The 14,723-nt window shown below is 56.6% G+C and overlaps 1 protein-coding gene across 1 annotated transcript in view; it reads left to right on the top strand.

The window, feature by feature from the left end:
• Positions 1-14,723, top strand: part of PCNT (pericentrin) — a 79,355-nt gene that overhangs the window by 52,384 nt on the left and 12,248 nt on the right. The window contains exons 21-29 of the mRNA XM_074373168.1: positions 686-1,417; positions 2,293-2,389; positions 3,160-3,308; positions 6,124-6,318; positions 7,018-7,191; positions 7,822-8,017; positions 8,998-9,220; positions 9,454-9,604; positions 10,619-11,218. Coding sequence (XP_074229269.1) covers positions 686-1,417; positions 2,293-2,389; positions 3,160-3,308; positions 6,124-6,318; positions 7,018-7,191; positions 7,822-8,017; positions 8,998-9,220; positions 9,454-9,604; positions 10,619-11,218 — 2,517 coding nt within the window. The remainder of the gene's footprint in view (positions 1-685; positions 1,418-2,292; positions 2,390-3,159; positions 3,309-6,123; positions 6,319-7,017; positions 7,192-7,821; positions 8,018-8,997; positions 9,221-9,453; positions 9,605-10,618; positions 11,219-14,723) is intronic.

Genomic DNA, 14,723 nt, shown 5'->3' with positions numbered 1-14,723 from the left:
AAAGAGCACTTGCCCTTCGATTCCCCTGGAAGTCACTTCAGCCAGAGGGGCAGGGGCTGCAACAAAGAGGGGGACAGGTGCAACAGCCTTGGCCTCCTGCCTCTTTGTCTGCACCCCTGTGACCAGAAGCAGCAGTCAGAGCACAGATTCCCAGTTTTTGGAGGACATGGTCCTTTTTGCCCACCCTAGGCCCTGCAGGTACTCCAGGGACACAGGCATCATTCCTGCTGGGCCCTTCGATGGAGGGGTAGGTAGCTGTTTCCCTGCCAAGTGCTGAGAGCAGCTTACCTCCAAGTCTTCCCCTTGGGGGTTGCAAGTCTTTGACAGACCCCAGACTGGCAGGATGGTTGTATTGGACAGTTCTGCCAGTGCGGGTTGTCCAGGTGGGGAGAGGGATTCCTGGTGCTTCCTGCTCTGCCATCTCTCTAGGATCCCGGCTCGGCATCTGAGCAGGGTGTCAGGGGCAGGCTGGGCAGGGGTTCAGGGGAATTAAAACAAAACAGAAACAAAACTGGAAATTGTAGGAGTCTAGAGGGACCCGAGGGCTCATCATGGACTCTCATCCTTACTTGCTCAGACCCTGAAATTGGCTCATAAGTGACAGACAGACAGACAGACAGACAGACAGACGTGGCAGAGTGCAATTTCGTTATTCCACTGTGTGTGTGTCCTTTTTTACCTGCAGGATAAAGGCGAACTACTGGAAGGTTGTCAGCTTCGGAAAGCTGATCTCATAGCTCAGGCGAGACAACTTCAGGAGAAGCTGAGCCGTCTGGTGCATTCCATGAGCTTCCCAGACGTCGACGTCGAGACGAAGGGCTTTACATCTCAGCAGGCACTGGCGTCTTCACATGTTCTAGAAAATAGTTTGAGTGATGGTTCCAGTAACAGTGAAGAAACTGGCAGCTCACCTCCCGTCGATGCGTTTAGTGTCGATACAACCACCTGGGATCTAGTTGACGCGGTTGGAAGTCAGGGTTCGTGGCTGAGAAGTGGGATGCTGGATGCGCCCACGGTAGAGCAGGTTGCTGCACAGGAAGGGTCGCTCTGCTCCCAGGTGGGCTCGCTCAGATGCCTCCCGGACCCCGCCCACGCCGAGGGGCCCGAGCCCTTGAAGCTCGGGCTCAGGACAATGGACCTGGCCTCCTGGAGCTCCCCTGAGGTCGCCAGGAAGGACTCCACCCTTGAGCCCATGCCCAGCCTGCCCCTGACACCCTGCTCGGATGCCCTGAGCCAGCGTAGCCTGGACACCTCCCTATGGGACGGGACGGTCACCTCACTGCTCCAGGCCGACCAGTCAGGGCTGCTTTGTTACCTGGGCGAGTCCACAGCAGGAACGGCCCCTAGGTGGGCGGAGTCTCCACTGGCTGCAGACAGGACTCCCTCTACTGACCACCATGCTCAGCGAGGGGCTGTGGTAAGTGGTCTCCTGGGTGCTGTCCTGGCTCGGGTCCAGGGGACGCCCAAGGCCCCAGCATGTTCCCGCGGGGCTGGCCGGCAGGGTCACAGCTGCAGCCATTGTTGGTTCACCTCCTGATGTGGCCTGGTGGCCAGGCCTGGGTGGGCATCTGGCAGTCCCTTGGTCAGCAGGTGTGGGATGGTCAGCATCCTGCAGGACGAACCCAAACCGACTGTGATAGGAACATAGAGCACTTCAGTTGTTCTTAAGAACACTTGAAATGCATTAGCCTTACTCGGAAATTCACAGCAGACCCACATTTCCTGACTCATGGGAAGTATAATCATAAACACATCTTTACGTGTGTTCTGCGTAGGGTTCTTGGTCTAGAACGTGTCTTTTTAGATTTATTTTCAGTTGCAGTTCATATTTAGTGAGTTCAACATATAGTCTAATTAACTTCAGGAACACTTCCATTTATTTTTTTTGGGCTGGATTATATTTTCTCTGACATAATTTTGAGACTTTGTGTATCTTGGATTAGATAAAGTGGCAGGTAAATTATGCGGTTTGTGTAATTTAAGGGGTCCATATACGACCATTCATTCCCACATGCTTCCGTCTTTTGTCTGTGTGCTCCTGCAGCAGGCACGACTTTAAAATATGAAATATTTGCCAGTAACTTCTTTAACATATTCCTAGAGAAATGTGGATGAATTTGATTAAATTATGAGCGTTTAACCTCATGTCCACCAGCTTTGAACGCTTTTTGGGTTTGGGTTCTGTGTGGGAAGATGACAGCCTCAGATCTTAGTTTCCAGCTGGCAAGTTGAACTCTGTGACATAATAAGTTATTATTTTATGACCATTTACAAATCTCCCTATTTGAACAGGAGAAAGATGTTGAAGATTTTATCGTAACATCTCTTGATTTTCAAGAAAAGTCAAGATCACCTCCTTTGGGGTTAGAAGGAGAAAGTGCTGAAAAAAGTGAGTCAGTCACAGTTTTACTTCTGCAGCTGTGGCGTGTAGACCAGGGGGAGCGCCCCTGCCCTACCAACCCGTGGTAACCTGGCGTGTCTGCCTGCTCCTGCTCCCCTCTGCCTCTCCCCCCACGTCTGTCTGCCTCTGGGTCTGTGCACTGAGCGTCACTTGACCTGTTATCAGTCCCCTCCTGGGAGGGTCACCGTGTGTTTTGTGACGTCCGGTCCACAGGTCTCACTGAGTTTCTGCCCACTGCCCCGTCAGTGCCTGTTACAGAAATGAGCACCAGATGGCACCAAGTGTCCAGGTGTCCCTTGTGGGGTGGACACTGGTGAGGGCAGGCCAGGTGCCTGGCGGGGCGCTTGGGCCGGGGCCCCGTGTGGCGTGGACCCCACAAGCGGTGGCCCTTCTATTTGCAGCAGACGGGTTGGTGTGCATGTGTCTCATGGGGCCCCCTCGCCACCGTGGCGGTGCTGGCTCCCAGGGCGTCGGCCTGGACCCTGCGTCTGTGTGAAAATGAGCCGAGTTCCCTGAAGGTTTATGTTCAGGTTGTGGATGTTCACGTATCAAACGTGCAGATTGCATGTTTTCTTACTTAACGTGTGTAGTTCTCATCTTACGTTTTTGTGAAGTACTCTCACCGTCTTGGGGCTCCTTGGATGTCTTCTCTGGTGAGAGGAGCCCCCGTGGCTCTCCTGGGCGTTTGGGGGCCTGGCCTCACCCCAAGCAGCCCCCCAGAGCTGCGATCCTCTCCCCTGCCTTTACTGTGCCTCTAGGTGCTGGCTCGGGGTCTGGAGAGATGCTAGCCCACGGCTCAGGAAGACTAGGAGCTCCCACTGCTGGTCCTGCGGCCCCTCCTGCCCCCAGAGGGTTCCGACGGTCACTGGTCACTGTGAAGAAGGAGGTCCATCCAAAGCAAGTGAAGGTAACGGCTGAGGGGCATGGGATGGGCGGTGAGGGCCCCCTCTGGCATCTGAACACATGACCCTGTCTTGGGAAGCAGTTGTGATTTGTTTGGTTTTGAGGATTGACCTTCAGCCTTTCCGGAGATGACCCAGGGGTTCTTGTGCCAGGGCTGCCCCCCGACCCTGGGCACCTGCAGAGGTGGGGAGGGGCCTTATCCTGCAGACATGGGGGCGTGGGCCAAGTCGGAGCCTGAGGCACAGAAGAGGTGCTTCTGTCTCATCCAGAGCCCGAAACAGGCGCGGTTTCTTCCTCGGCCTGTACGGCAGGCGGGGTGGTTCTGGTGGGCGTCTCAGCCTGGGCTCGGCTCAGTGTTCACACTTAGTGGTGCACATGCAGAGGTTTCCGGGTGGCCCAGGTCACTCCCGAGATGTCACCTGTATGTTCCCGACCACTGTCCTTGGGGTGACGGGAGAGACCGGGGCCCCGGCTTCCCTTTTCCTGGAAGCCCAGACGTCAGCCTCAGCCGTCCCGCGGGGCTGCTGGCCTGCTGCGCCCTGCACACGCCCTCCTAGCTGGTTCTCTCCGGGGTTCTCTCTCGGCGTCTGGGGGTTTAACGTGGAGACAGAATTGAAACTTTTCCCAGCTCGAATGCACATGTGAGAGTGGAGGGGTTTAAGGTGTGCACTGTGATGATCTGACACGTGTGTCAGTTGCAGAACGGTCACAGTCAGGTCACTTAGCGCCTCTACCCCCAGAAGGCAGAGTGTTTGGGAAGCTTTTCTTAGGTTTTCTTCTCTCTCCACTACTGCATACTTTTTATGGCAAAACCAGTGACGTAAGCTTGACTGATTAGGTAAATGGTAATACACCTCTGTTGTGTCCTATCTGGGTGTCAAAGTATTCCCGAAGGAAACAGTTTTGATGTTAAGTAAAATCTTGTCTGAAATTGTATTCAAAACATGAAACTGTTTTTATTCCTTTAAGAATTGAAATTGCAGTAATGTTTTCTAGCTTTTTTTTTTTTGCATTTCTCAATTTTTTATATGACATAAAACATTAAAGACGCATTTCTGCTGGCATCTCCAACCTAACACTAGAATTCCTAATTTTCTGGGGAAAAGGTTGAGTGTTTATGCTCAGGCCTTGATCTTTACCACCTGATGCTTAGTGATTGGGAGGGAGAACCCAGCAAAGCCCGGGCACCCTTTCCTGAGCAGCCACGAGGAGGCAGCGGAGGGAAGTCAGGCGCTGGCACCTGGGCAGGTGGCTGGCCTCCTGTGTTCCCCACGTTCCCCAGGCTTTTGTGGACTAGGGGTTTCCTTGGTTGATTTTAAGTGTCAACCCTGTTTGTGGACTGAAGCCGCCTGCCCGCCGCCGTGAGGGAAGCCGCCCGTCCAGCCAGGTAGTTCCTAGTGGGGTGCGGCCGCAGGGCCAGGTCCCGGGGGCCCTGTGTGGTCGCAGCCCTAGCCGCCTCGAAGTCGGGGACACAGGTGCAGGTCCTACACGTGTGAGGGGCCCCACGCCGGGAAGAGTGTCAGCTGGAGCAGGCGGGGCACTGGGTGACGGGCGGATCCACGAGACTGCCCACGGAGGCCACGGCGGTGCAGCCCCTCCATGGGACGCCATGGTCCTGAGAGTGGAGGTGCCTCGGTCCTCTCAGCCCAGTGCTGTGCCTGTGGTCCCCACGCCCGGCCAGCACCGGCTGGGGGTGCTGTTCCATGCTGGTTCTCAGAGCCGTAGGACGGGGCCCGTGGGCGGCTGTGCTCCTGGCTGGCGAGGGCGGAGGACCTCACTCATCACGGCTGTTCTTTCTGGGATGCATTTCTTTTCGTGCTGCAATCCAGGAAGGGTTCCCATGTAGAAAGTGGCTGGTTGGCTGCAGCCAGGGCAGCGGCTGTCATGCTGTCTCGTCGGCCTCTCTGGACGGACAGCTCTGGCAGCCGCACGGGGCAGGGGTGGTGGGTGTCCCGCTGCTTCGCCTGCCTCTCTCCTTCCCCAGGGGCTGTGACTCGCATCGTTTCATGTCACATGCCTTGTTTATAAAGTGAAGTTGTCCTAGATTGTTAAAGATAGCTGCTTGCACAGAACACAAGATGCATAGTTTGGTGTCCAGCACTTTTATGTTAATGTCTCACTTTTCTGGTCGCACCATTAGAGGTAAATCTCTAGTTTACTGGTCCTTGGTTGTAGGCCCCTTGGTTGCTAGTGCCATGTTCCCCACATGGCTCCCTGCCGTGCCCTTTGTGTGAATCTGTGCCTGCACGTGGAGTGAGGCCGGGCGCCAGTACTTTGAACTCTGTGTGGGTCCGGCACCAGCTTCTTGGGGGGACAGCTCTGGGTAGAGAAGCTGCCTTCTCTCAGCCTCCTTGGGAGGGACAGATGGCCGGTGTGCCCGTCGAGGCCCTGTGGCGGGGACGGGGGCACAGGCAGGCTGGCATGGTCAGTAGCTGGCCCAGTGCTGTCTGCTGGTGCCCTCCCCCAAGGCACCTCCTGGTGTGGAGCTGTGGTCCCAGGAGAGCCAGAGAGGTGCCCGGCATCCTACTGACCTGTTTGTGCAATTTGGCCCAAGGCCCTGAACGTCCCTAAACTGAGTGTCTGCGGTGAGGGAGTGGGTGGGGCGGCTGAATTGTGGGGGCTGTCGTTGGAGCAGCTCACACAGAAATGACTCGTTCAGATCCGGTTACTCGTCTCTGACAGTGGTGACCTCACAGATAGAGCAGTGGACTCTGGTGTCTGGTGCAGAAGCCGCACTGGCAGCCTGGTGACAGTGGGGCAGTGGTGGAGAAGAGGGTCCTGCCACTTTTCCTTATTCCTGCGGTGTTTGTCCACTCCAGGCCCTGCTGCAGATGGTGTGTGATGAGAGCCACCACATCCTGGCCCTGTCCGAGTGCCGTGGACCGCCCAGCGTCCTGAGCAGGGGCGAGCCCAGCACCCCCCTCGAGCGCCTCCCACAGGGGTGCCGGGGGCTGCTGGAGGCAGCAGCGCCTCCGAGGGGGCACCCCACCCCAGCACCCCAAAAGGGAGAGAAGGTACAGGCATTCTGGGTAAAAGAAGAGCAGTGGGCTGGGCCAGCTTGAGGGCTCTGCTTGGCCACAGGGTGGGAATAAGGCAACGAGAGGTGGGTCAGCGGCGGCAGCGAGACCGTGTCCCAGCCAGCCACCCCCTCACTTGTGTTCTCTAGGCTCCAGCCACATGCCGGCACCTTCCAGGCCTTGTTAGGGCAGGAGAGGCTGCGGGGAAGGGATGGGATGGGGAGATGGGCATGCAGGCCGGGCCTGAGGCCACAGGGTCTCAGTGTCCACGCTGCAGCTGAGGGCCAGCACAGAGGTCATGGCTGGGTACTGAAGCCGCCCAAGGGGAGCCAACAGGCCACGGGGCGGAGGGAACAGTGGGCCAGACCCCAAGGCCGGCCTTCGATCTTCAGGGGCGGGGGGTGGGCAGCACAGGCTGGGTGCAGAGGGCAAAGGGCAGCCAGCCCGCTCACGGCCTGCACGGCACACACGCCTGCAAACGCCCTGCTGCCACCCAGGGCCCTGGCCTCTCCTGGACCGGGGCTGGTGCACAGTTAGGTGGGGGTTGCCCCGTCTCACCTCCCTCGAGGGCAGCCCTGGCTCCTCGTGCCCCAGCTGGTCCTGGGCACCTGTGCACCCTCTTCAGTCGGGGTAGGTTCTGTCAGATCTGCAGGACGCGTATGTAGGAACACCGAGCTCCTTGTTCTGATACTTTAGGAACCTTCTGACCTGGGCCTCGATTGGAGGGGAGAATTTCTGCAGGTTGTCCAGGAAGCCTTTGAAAAAGAGCGAGAGATGCTGAAAGTTGAGCTGCGGCCCCGACTCTGTGGTTCGGACGTTGGGGGCTGCAGCACGCTGTTGGAGAGGCTGGAGAAGGTGGTCCAGGAGCAGGTGAGCTAGCCTCGACCCCCGGAGCCCCCCACCCCTAACAGAGGGTGATGGGAGCTTTGGTTCCCATGTTTCACCTGACCTTAGAACGTGGTGGAGATTGAGGGGCAGACCCTGCTTCAGTCTAAGGATAATGCTGCGTTTTTATGTGTGAATTCCGTGAAGTGGAAAGCTTTATAGATTGACCCTCTTTCACAGCCTCACTCTGTTCTGGAAATAACTGGCCTTTCCTTGAAAGCAAAAGGCCAATTCCAGGCGGCCCAGCCCTGGCTTGTGAGCGCTGAGCCTGGGGTCTGAGGGTTGGAGGGTCTGCACTGAGAGGGCACTGGAGTCCAGATGCCGGGCATTGACCAGGCCCAGGAAGTGAGACCAAGGTGCTAGGGGCAATCTGAGGGTCCCAGGGCCACTGTGCCCACGTTCCGTGCCACACAGTTGTCACACATGTCTTCCTGCGAGCCTGCTCTTGCCCTGGTCGAGGACTAGACTGAGACCCGTGAGCTGTGGCAGTGATGCTGGGAGCTTGAGTTTGCAGAGCAGGGGCTGCTCTTGCCTGGCCCCGCAGCCCTTGGGACCTCCTTCTCCTGCCATGTCTGTGATGTCCCCTGACCGCTCCCCTCCCCGCCCCATCTGCAGGGGGGGCTGCAGGAGAAGTCCTTGGAGCACCTTCACCTGTCGGACAGGAGCCGCCTGCTGTCAGAGATCCAGGCTCTGCGCGCCCAGCTGCGGATGACGCACCTGCAGAACCAAGAGAAGCTGCAGCAGCTGTGCGTGGCACTGACCAACACAGAGGCCCGCGGGAGCCGGCGGGAGCACCAGCTGCGGAGGCAGGGTGCGCACGGCCCTCGGGCTCCCTGGGCCCCAGAGCACAGGACACGTGCCGATCAGGGCCGGCGCTGGGGGCGCCACAGGGCCACTTGCATGAGGGTCTCAAGCTCACATGAGGCTTGAGGGTCCTGTTGCAAGTTTCTGCGTTTTATTTAGACTCTGGGGTTTTCACACAGACACGTCTGTGAGCAGAGAGTACTTTACTTTATTCTTCTTCCCCATCTACTTCCCGTTCTCGTCACTGCTCGCGGGGCTCCCGAGTGCTGGGTGACAGGCCGTTTCTGTCCTGGGGCGGCCTGCGTTCCAGCCACGACCCCAGCCTGGAGCCTCATGCTGCATGTTTCTGGGCTTGATTTGCTAGTCTTTGGCATTTTGTTCATGGCGGTCCTGGTTTTGGTGTCAGGGGGATGCCAGCCTCCTGGAGGACCCGTGTCTCTGCCCCTGTGTTCTCCACAGGACTCTGTAGAAATGGGATTATTTCCTCCTTGGTTTTGGGAGAGTTCTCCAGTGAAGCCTGGTGGGAGGCAGGCAGTGTAGGAGTGGTGGGTAAGGTGGGTTTCGGGGTGACTACAGGGATGGTTGCATCTGTTCTCCGTGCACCAGGCAGGGTTGGGTCTGAGCAGCCTTTCCTGGTCAGGTCCTTTTCGGCCCACCTCCAAACTCTGCCTCTGGGAGACCACGCCCGGGGGGCTGCGTTGCACCTGCAAGGCCTGCGAGGCTGGAGGATGTCCTGCCCACTCTCTGCCCCTGTGTCTCTTTGCTCCTCACCAGCCACGAGGGCAAGGCTTACGGGGGTGTGAGCAGAGGGCGTGTGTCCCACATGTCCTCTCTCAGCAGAATCAACGCTTCTGGGTCATGGAAACTTCATGGTCTCCCGAAATGATTACATCCTGTCCCCTTGGTCTGCTTTTAATTTTGTTAAGTCATTTGCAGCTCACTGTGGCCTCCTGAATAATGATGTTTCACATTTAATCTCTTTTTCAGTTGAGTTACTGGCCTATAAGGTTGAGCAGGAAAAGTGTATAGCGAGCGATCTGCAGAAAACCCTGAACGAAGAGCAGGAGAAAGCAAATCATGTTCGGAAGCTGCTGGTGGTGGAACAGAGTGCGGTCAGGGACCTAAAGTCCGAGCTGTGCGAGTGCAAACAGGACAACGAAAGGCTGCTACGGTCCCTCAACGATGTGCAGAAGGAGGTCCTCCAGCTGAGGTGTGTCCACACTGACTGGCCTGCCCTCGCCACCTCTACCCACCCTGGCTTCCACTCCTCAGGAGGAGCAGTGGAACTCGCATGGCTCCTGCCGTGTTTGGAGGGGACCATTCTGTTCCCACGTGCTCGTGGAGGGCTGAGCACTTGGGCCAGGAGGTGGCAGGGCCTGCCTTCCCTGCCTGAGAGCTTCGGGTGCTGGCGCATGTCCCTCTGAGAGTGCTGTCCCCACACAGGTCGGTGCTGGACAGTAAGGAGAAGGACCTGGCGAACGCACTGCAGCAGCTGGAGGGCGAGCGGGTGAAGGGGCAGGCCCTGCAGAGCCGGCTGGAGGAGGAGCGGCTGCAGTACCTGCAGAGGGAGGGCCAGAGCGCCAAGACCCTGGAGGTGAGGCTTGCAGCCAGTGGTCCTGCCCGTGGATGAGGCTTCGGGGTGGTGAGGGGGCCACACCTTCAGGTCACAGAGTGTCTCTTTGGTGACGGACGGCATGGCTGCTCACAGTTCCCACCACCTCCGCACATTTGCTTCTGCAAGGTGGACGCAGCATCAGAGCATTGTGGCAGAGGCTGTGTGTGCGGCGGTGCCTTGTGTGCAGTGGTGCCTTGTGTGGCAGCCATAGTGGCCATATCTGGTGGTCTTTTATGGTCCTGGACAAGCTGACCACCGTCAGTGGTTAGGGCGAGGCTGCCGTTTACCAGCACAGAGCTGCGGTTGACACAGGGGGGCGAGTATGACTGAGTCCTGGGTGTTGTGGCTGAGGGCAGGGAGATGAACCCGGACGTGTACGCTGCTGTCAGAAGTGCCTTGACCGCAAACAAGGCAGGCAGAGTCACAGGAGGAGCCACACACATACTCTGTCGGTGTCGCGATACCATGTACACATATACACTGCTATGTGGAGAGAGCTGATGGCTACTCTGAAGCTTTATTAAGTTGCACGGTCTTATATAGCAAAGAAGAATGACAAAGGAAATAGTTGACAGGCAGCGTCTGGCTCAAGGTCAGAAGACCCTTTGTTTTGGTAAATCATGTTCATGTTGGCACCAGTGAGCCTTACAGCTTATCAGGGCGGAATGTATGAGAAACGGCTGCTTTACAACGTTCTTCTTGGACTCAGGCGGCTGTTCCTGTTTTAGGTTGCCCTCCCTCTGGGGATCTTACCCATCCTTGGCTAACCAGCCTTCTCACCTCTGAGTCTGCAGCTTTTTAGAATTTGTTTACCATTCCGGCCCTTGGTTCCCACAGTCGGGGGCCAACACACTCCTCTCACCCACCCAAGGGATCACGTCCAAACGTTTACCTGCTGGGTTGGGGGCACAAACAGACGTGGGCAGGAAAACTGTTTAGACACTTTTGCCCTTGATTTAATTCTTCTGATCTGTCTTTCCGTGCATGACACAGGAGCTAAGAACGTCTTTGGAGAAGCAGTTTGCTCATTGTAACCAGCTGTGTGTCGCCCTGGAGCACGAGCAGACGGCAAAGGACAACCTCCGGAAGGAGCTGCAGATCGAGACCTCGCGCTGCGAGGCGCTGCTGGCCCAGGAGCGCGGCCACCTCTCTGAGCTGCAGCGGAGCCTGGAGGCCGAGCAGGGCCGGGCACGGGAGTTGTCGGAGGCCTTGCACCATGAGCGCCTCTTGACCGAACGGCTGAGCCGGCGGGCGCAGGAGAAGCAGGCGCACCAGGCGCTGCTGCAGAAGCTGAAGAGCCAGGGGGCCCGCGTGCGGGAGCTGGAGGTGGCGCTGGACACAGCCCGGCGGCGGGCCCAGGAGGCCGAGAGGGAGCAGGAGGTAAGTGCCGTGCCGAGGCCCACCGTGGAGGCCCTGCAGACCCTGGAGAGAGAGCGGGAGAGGCCTGCGCGGGGCCAGGCAGAGTTAGAGCAGCCGCACGCGGGACGGGCAGAGCAGGAAGGACGCAAGGCCGCGAGGACAGGAGCGGAGCTGAGGCCCAGCAGAGCGGACGCGCACAAGTGGAGGAGGTGGCAGAGAGACAAGGAGACGCTGGTGAGCCCGCTGCGGCCTGGGGGCCTGTCCTGGTGTCCGTGCATCCCTCCTCAGAACACGGCCGCTTTGTAGCAGGTTGGAGGTCGGGAAGTGTGTGAGTGCCGTCTTTGCTTTTCAAGTGGGTTTGGGTGCTCAGGGCCCTGGCAGCTTCATGAGCACCTGAGGATGGCCTTCCCATCCCTGCAGTGAGGCCCCTGGGAATTTGGTCAGGGTTGCGTGGATCTGTGGTTCTCTTTGGGGAGTACCATCCCCTTAACAACGTTAGGTCTTCTTGTCCGCGAAGTTGGAAGTTCTCTCCGTTTATTTAGGTTTTCTTTAATTTTTTTCAAAGATGTTTTGGTCCTTTCAGGTGATAAGCTTTGTATTTCTTTTGTTAAATTTATTCATAAATATTACTTTTTGATGCTGTTACATATTTAGTTGATTTTGCTTTCACTTTCAGATAGTTGTTTGCTAGCGTGTAACAAATACAGGTGGTTTTTGTACCTTCATCTTGCATCCTGCAGCCTTGCTGAACTAGTTTGTTAGTTCTGGTTTTTTTAATGGGTTCTTTGGAATTTTTCATGTCAAAGAGTACGTTATTTGCGAATAGACAGTTTCACTTGCTCCTTTCCAACCAGGGTTCCCTTCTCTCGTCGCCTTGCCGACGCCTGGCTGGGACGCCCGGTGCACCATGAGCCAGGCTGAGGGCAGCGTCCAGCCCGATTCCTGAAATTAGGGAGCAGCCGGTCTGCTGGCGCCGAGTTTGATGGCAGCTGTGGGACTGTGGACACCTTCAGCAGGGGAATGCCCGTCTGTTCTGGTTTATGCGGTCTTTCCTATCTTTATTTCCAATCATGAGAGGGCACTGGATTTGGTTTTTCAGTTTTTCTTGAGATCTGTGGTTTTGTCCTTCTGTTGCTACAATACCTGGTGCTGCTCTCACATGTCGAGACATCCTTGCCTTCTCGGGAGGCTCCCACTTGAGTTTGGTGTAGGTTCTTTTCTCCCGGTGTTGGATTCAGTTTGCTGGTATTTTATTAAGGATTTTATTGTATTTTGCATTTATATGTGGAAGGGGTATTGTTCTATAGTCTTTTGTGATGCTTTGGGGTTTTTTTGGCTTTGGTTTTGGCTCTTTTGTTGTTGTTGTTGTTAGGATGATTTTGACCTTGCAGGATGGGCTTGGAAATGTTCCCTCCTTTATTTTTTGGATGGGCCTTAATTTTAAACATATTTTATGTCAATAGAAGCCTTTATTTCTAAGGGAAGTATATCTTCTGTCTTCTCATGAATTGACATTTTGCTCTCTTTAAAAATATTATTTTAAAACTTCAAAAAACACACCTTTATTATTTCTGTGTTTTGTGAAATTATAAAAAGCTTTTAATACGCACAATGAAAACCAATGGCCCAGTCTTTTTAATGGCTAGCCTGCCGTGAAATGGTTGAGAAATGAATATTCATTATTATTCATACACACCACCAAGTTTACCGGTGTAAACTGCACAATTCAGTGGCTTTTGCTGTATTCAAAGCGTTGAGCAGCCGTCACTATGATCAGTTTCAGAACATGCTCGTCCCCCAGATGGAGCCCTGCACCTGTGCGGCCCTCCTAGCCCCTGGCACCACCCGCCTACTTCCCGCCCCTGTGGGTCTGCTCTTCTGGATGTTTCTCATCACTGGGCCCCTACGGGGGCGGGGGGCTTCTGTTTCTGGCTTATGTCGTGGTGTTTTCAGGGTTCATTCACCTTGGGGCGCATTGGCGACCGTCTGTGATTTTTGTGCTGTTAAGCAGCCCTCAGAGGAGCTGGAGGGCTTGGGTGTGGAGGAGTCTTTGTGGGGGCAGAGCGTGGCCGGGAGGTGTCCCCAGTGTTACAGGACGGAGGGGGAGGAGGCGGGCGGGCCTGGCCCCCAGGGCCCCCAGGGCGTGTTCCGGGTTTTGGGTGTGGGAAGAGGGCTTCATAGTTTTCACGAGCGTCCCAGAGGGTGCCCCAAACCACATGTAGAGTCTTCTGCCAAACCGTTTTATTCAATTTTAGGGGGTTTTTTTGGCTTTTGTTTTTGTAAAACTATGTGATAACATAGTTGCTTGAAAAAATTAATACAAAGTGTCTTCTAAGTGAAACCAGTAACTGTCCTTCACGATGCACCTCAGGGTGTGTCTTTAAGCGACATGGTCCTTTCGGTGCATTTCCGCTGTGGATGGTTAACTTGATCTGGACTGTTGGGGTCTTTCTCTGGCCACAGAGGCCAGGCCTCTCAGAGTTATGTAAGGCCAGTTTCATCTTTTCTAATGGAAATAAGCTGTCGGTCCCTCGGTTTGTTACTTTGCTCATCTGGAAAATGGATAAGTGAGGGTCCCAGTTTCTCCACGGGGCTCAAGCACTGACTGGGACAATGCGGGAAAGGGCAGGTCTGAGCTGCACATGTGGCGGCTGGAGGAGCTTGGCTGGAAGCCGGCAGGGTCTGCCTGCTGGCCTGTAGCGGGCTCCCTGCCCAGCCTGCCCTGTCCTGTCCTGCCCTGTCCTGCTCGGTCCTGTCCTGCCCTACCCTGCCCTGTCCTGTCTTGTCCTGCCCTGTCCTGCCCTGCCCTGCCCTGTACTGCCCTGTCCTGCCTTGTCCTGCCCTGCCCAGTCGTGTCCTGTCCTGTCCTGCCTTGTCCTGTCCTGTCCTGTCCTGTCCTGTCCTGTCCTGCCTGGTCCTGTCCTGCCTTGTCCTGCCCTGTCCTGTCCTGCCCTGTCCTGCCTGGTCCTGTCCTGTCTTGTCCTGTCCTGCCCGGTCCTGCCCTCCTGTCCTGCCCAGTCGTGTCCTATCCTGTCCTGCCTTGTCCTACCTTGTCCTGCCCTGCTCAGTTGTGTCCTATCCTGCCGTGCCCTGCCCTGCCCTGTCCTGCCTTGTCCTGCCCTGCCCAGTCGTGTCCTGTCCTGTCCTGCCCTGTCCTGTCTTGTCCTGCCCTGCCCAGTCGTGTCCTGTCCTGTCCTGCCTGGTCCTGCCCTGTCCTGTCCTGCCCTGTCCTGCCCTGTCCTGCCTTGTCCTGCCTTGTCCTGCTCTGTCCTTCCCTGTCCTGTCCTGCTCAGTCCTGCCCATCGTCTCCATCCCACCCCAGCCCTCCTCCCCTGTGAGTGGCCCCAATGCTCTCCATGCCTCAGCTGTCTTCAGCATACTTCTCAGTCCATGGACTGGTTTCTTTGGGTGATCTGCCATCTGCCCCACAGAGACTCGGGTCCTGGATGTGGGGCAGGGAGCAGTGCCTGGCTGGCGGGCTCTCCAGCACCTCCACAGTGGAGGGATCTCACGAGGGAGTTGTTTCCACCTGGTGAGGTTGGGCTTGGAGGCCAGAGGGCCTCCCAGGACTTGGGCTGCACGGTGCTGGGTGTGTGCGTTCACATGCGCAGCGCACTGTGTTGCGTGAATGTGTTGAGATGGAGGGACCAGAACTCGGGCTGTGAATCGTCCTCACGTTTGTGTCCTCGTCCCAGGTCCCTCCTCTGTCCCCTGGTGCTCACCTTGGGCCTGGCAAAAG

This window comes from Camelus bactrianus, chromosome 1 (genome assembly GCF_048773025.1).
Source record: "Camelus bactrianus isolate YW-2024 breed Bactrian camel chromosome 1, ASM4877302v1, whole genome shotgun sequence".
NCBI classification, from domain to species: Eukaryota; Metazoa; Chordata; class Mammalia; order Artiodactyla; family Camelidae; genus Camelus; species Camelus bactrianus.
The sequence above is the reverse complement of the archived record's forward strand: the minus strand, read 5'-3'. Positions and strand labels throughout refer to the sequence as shown.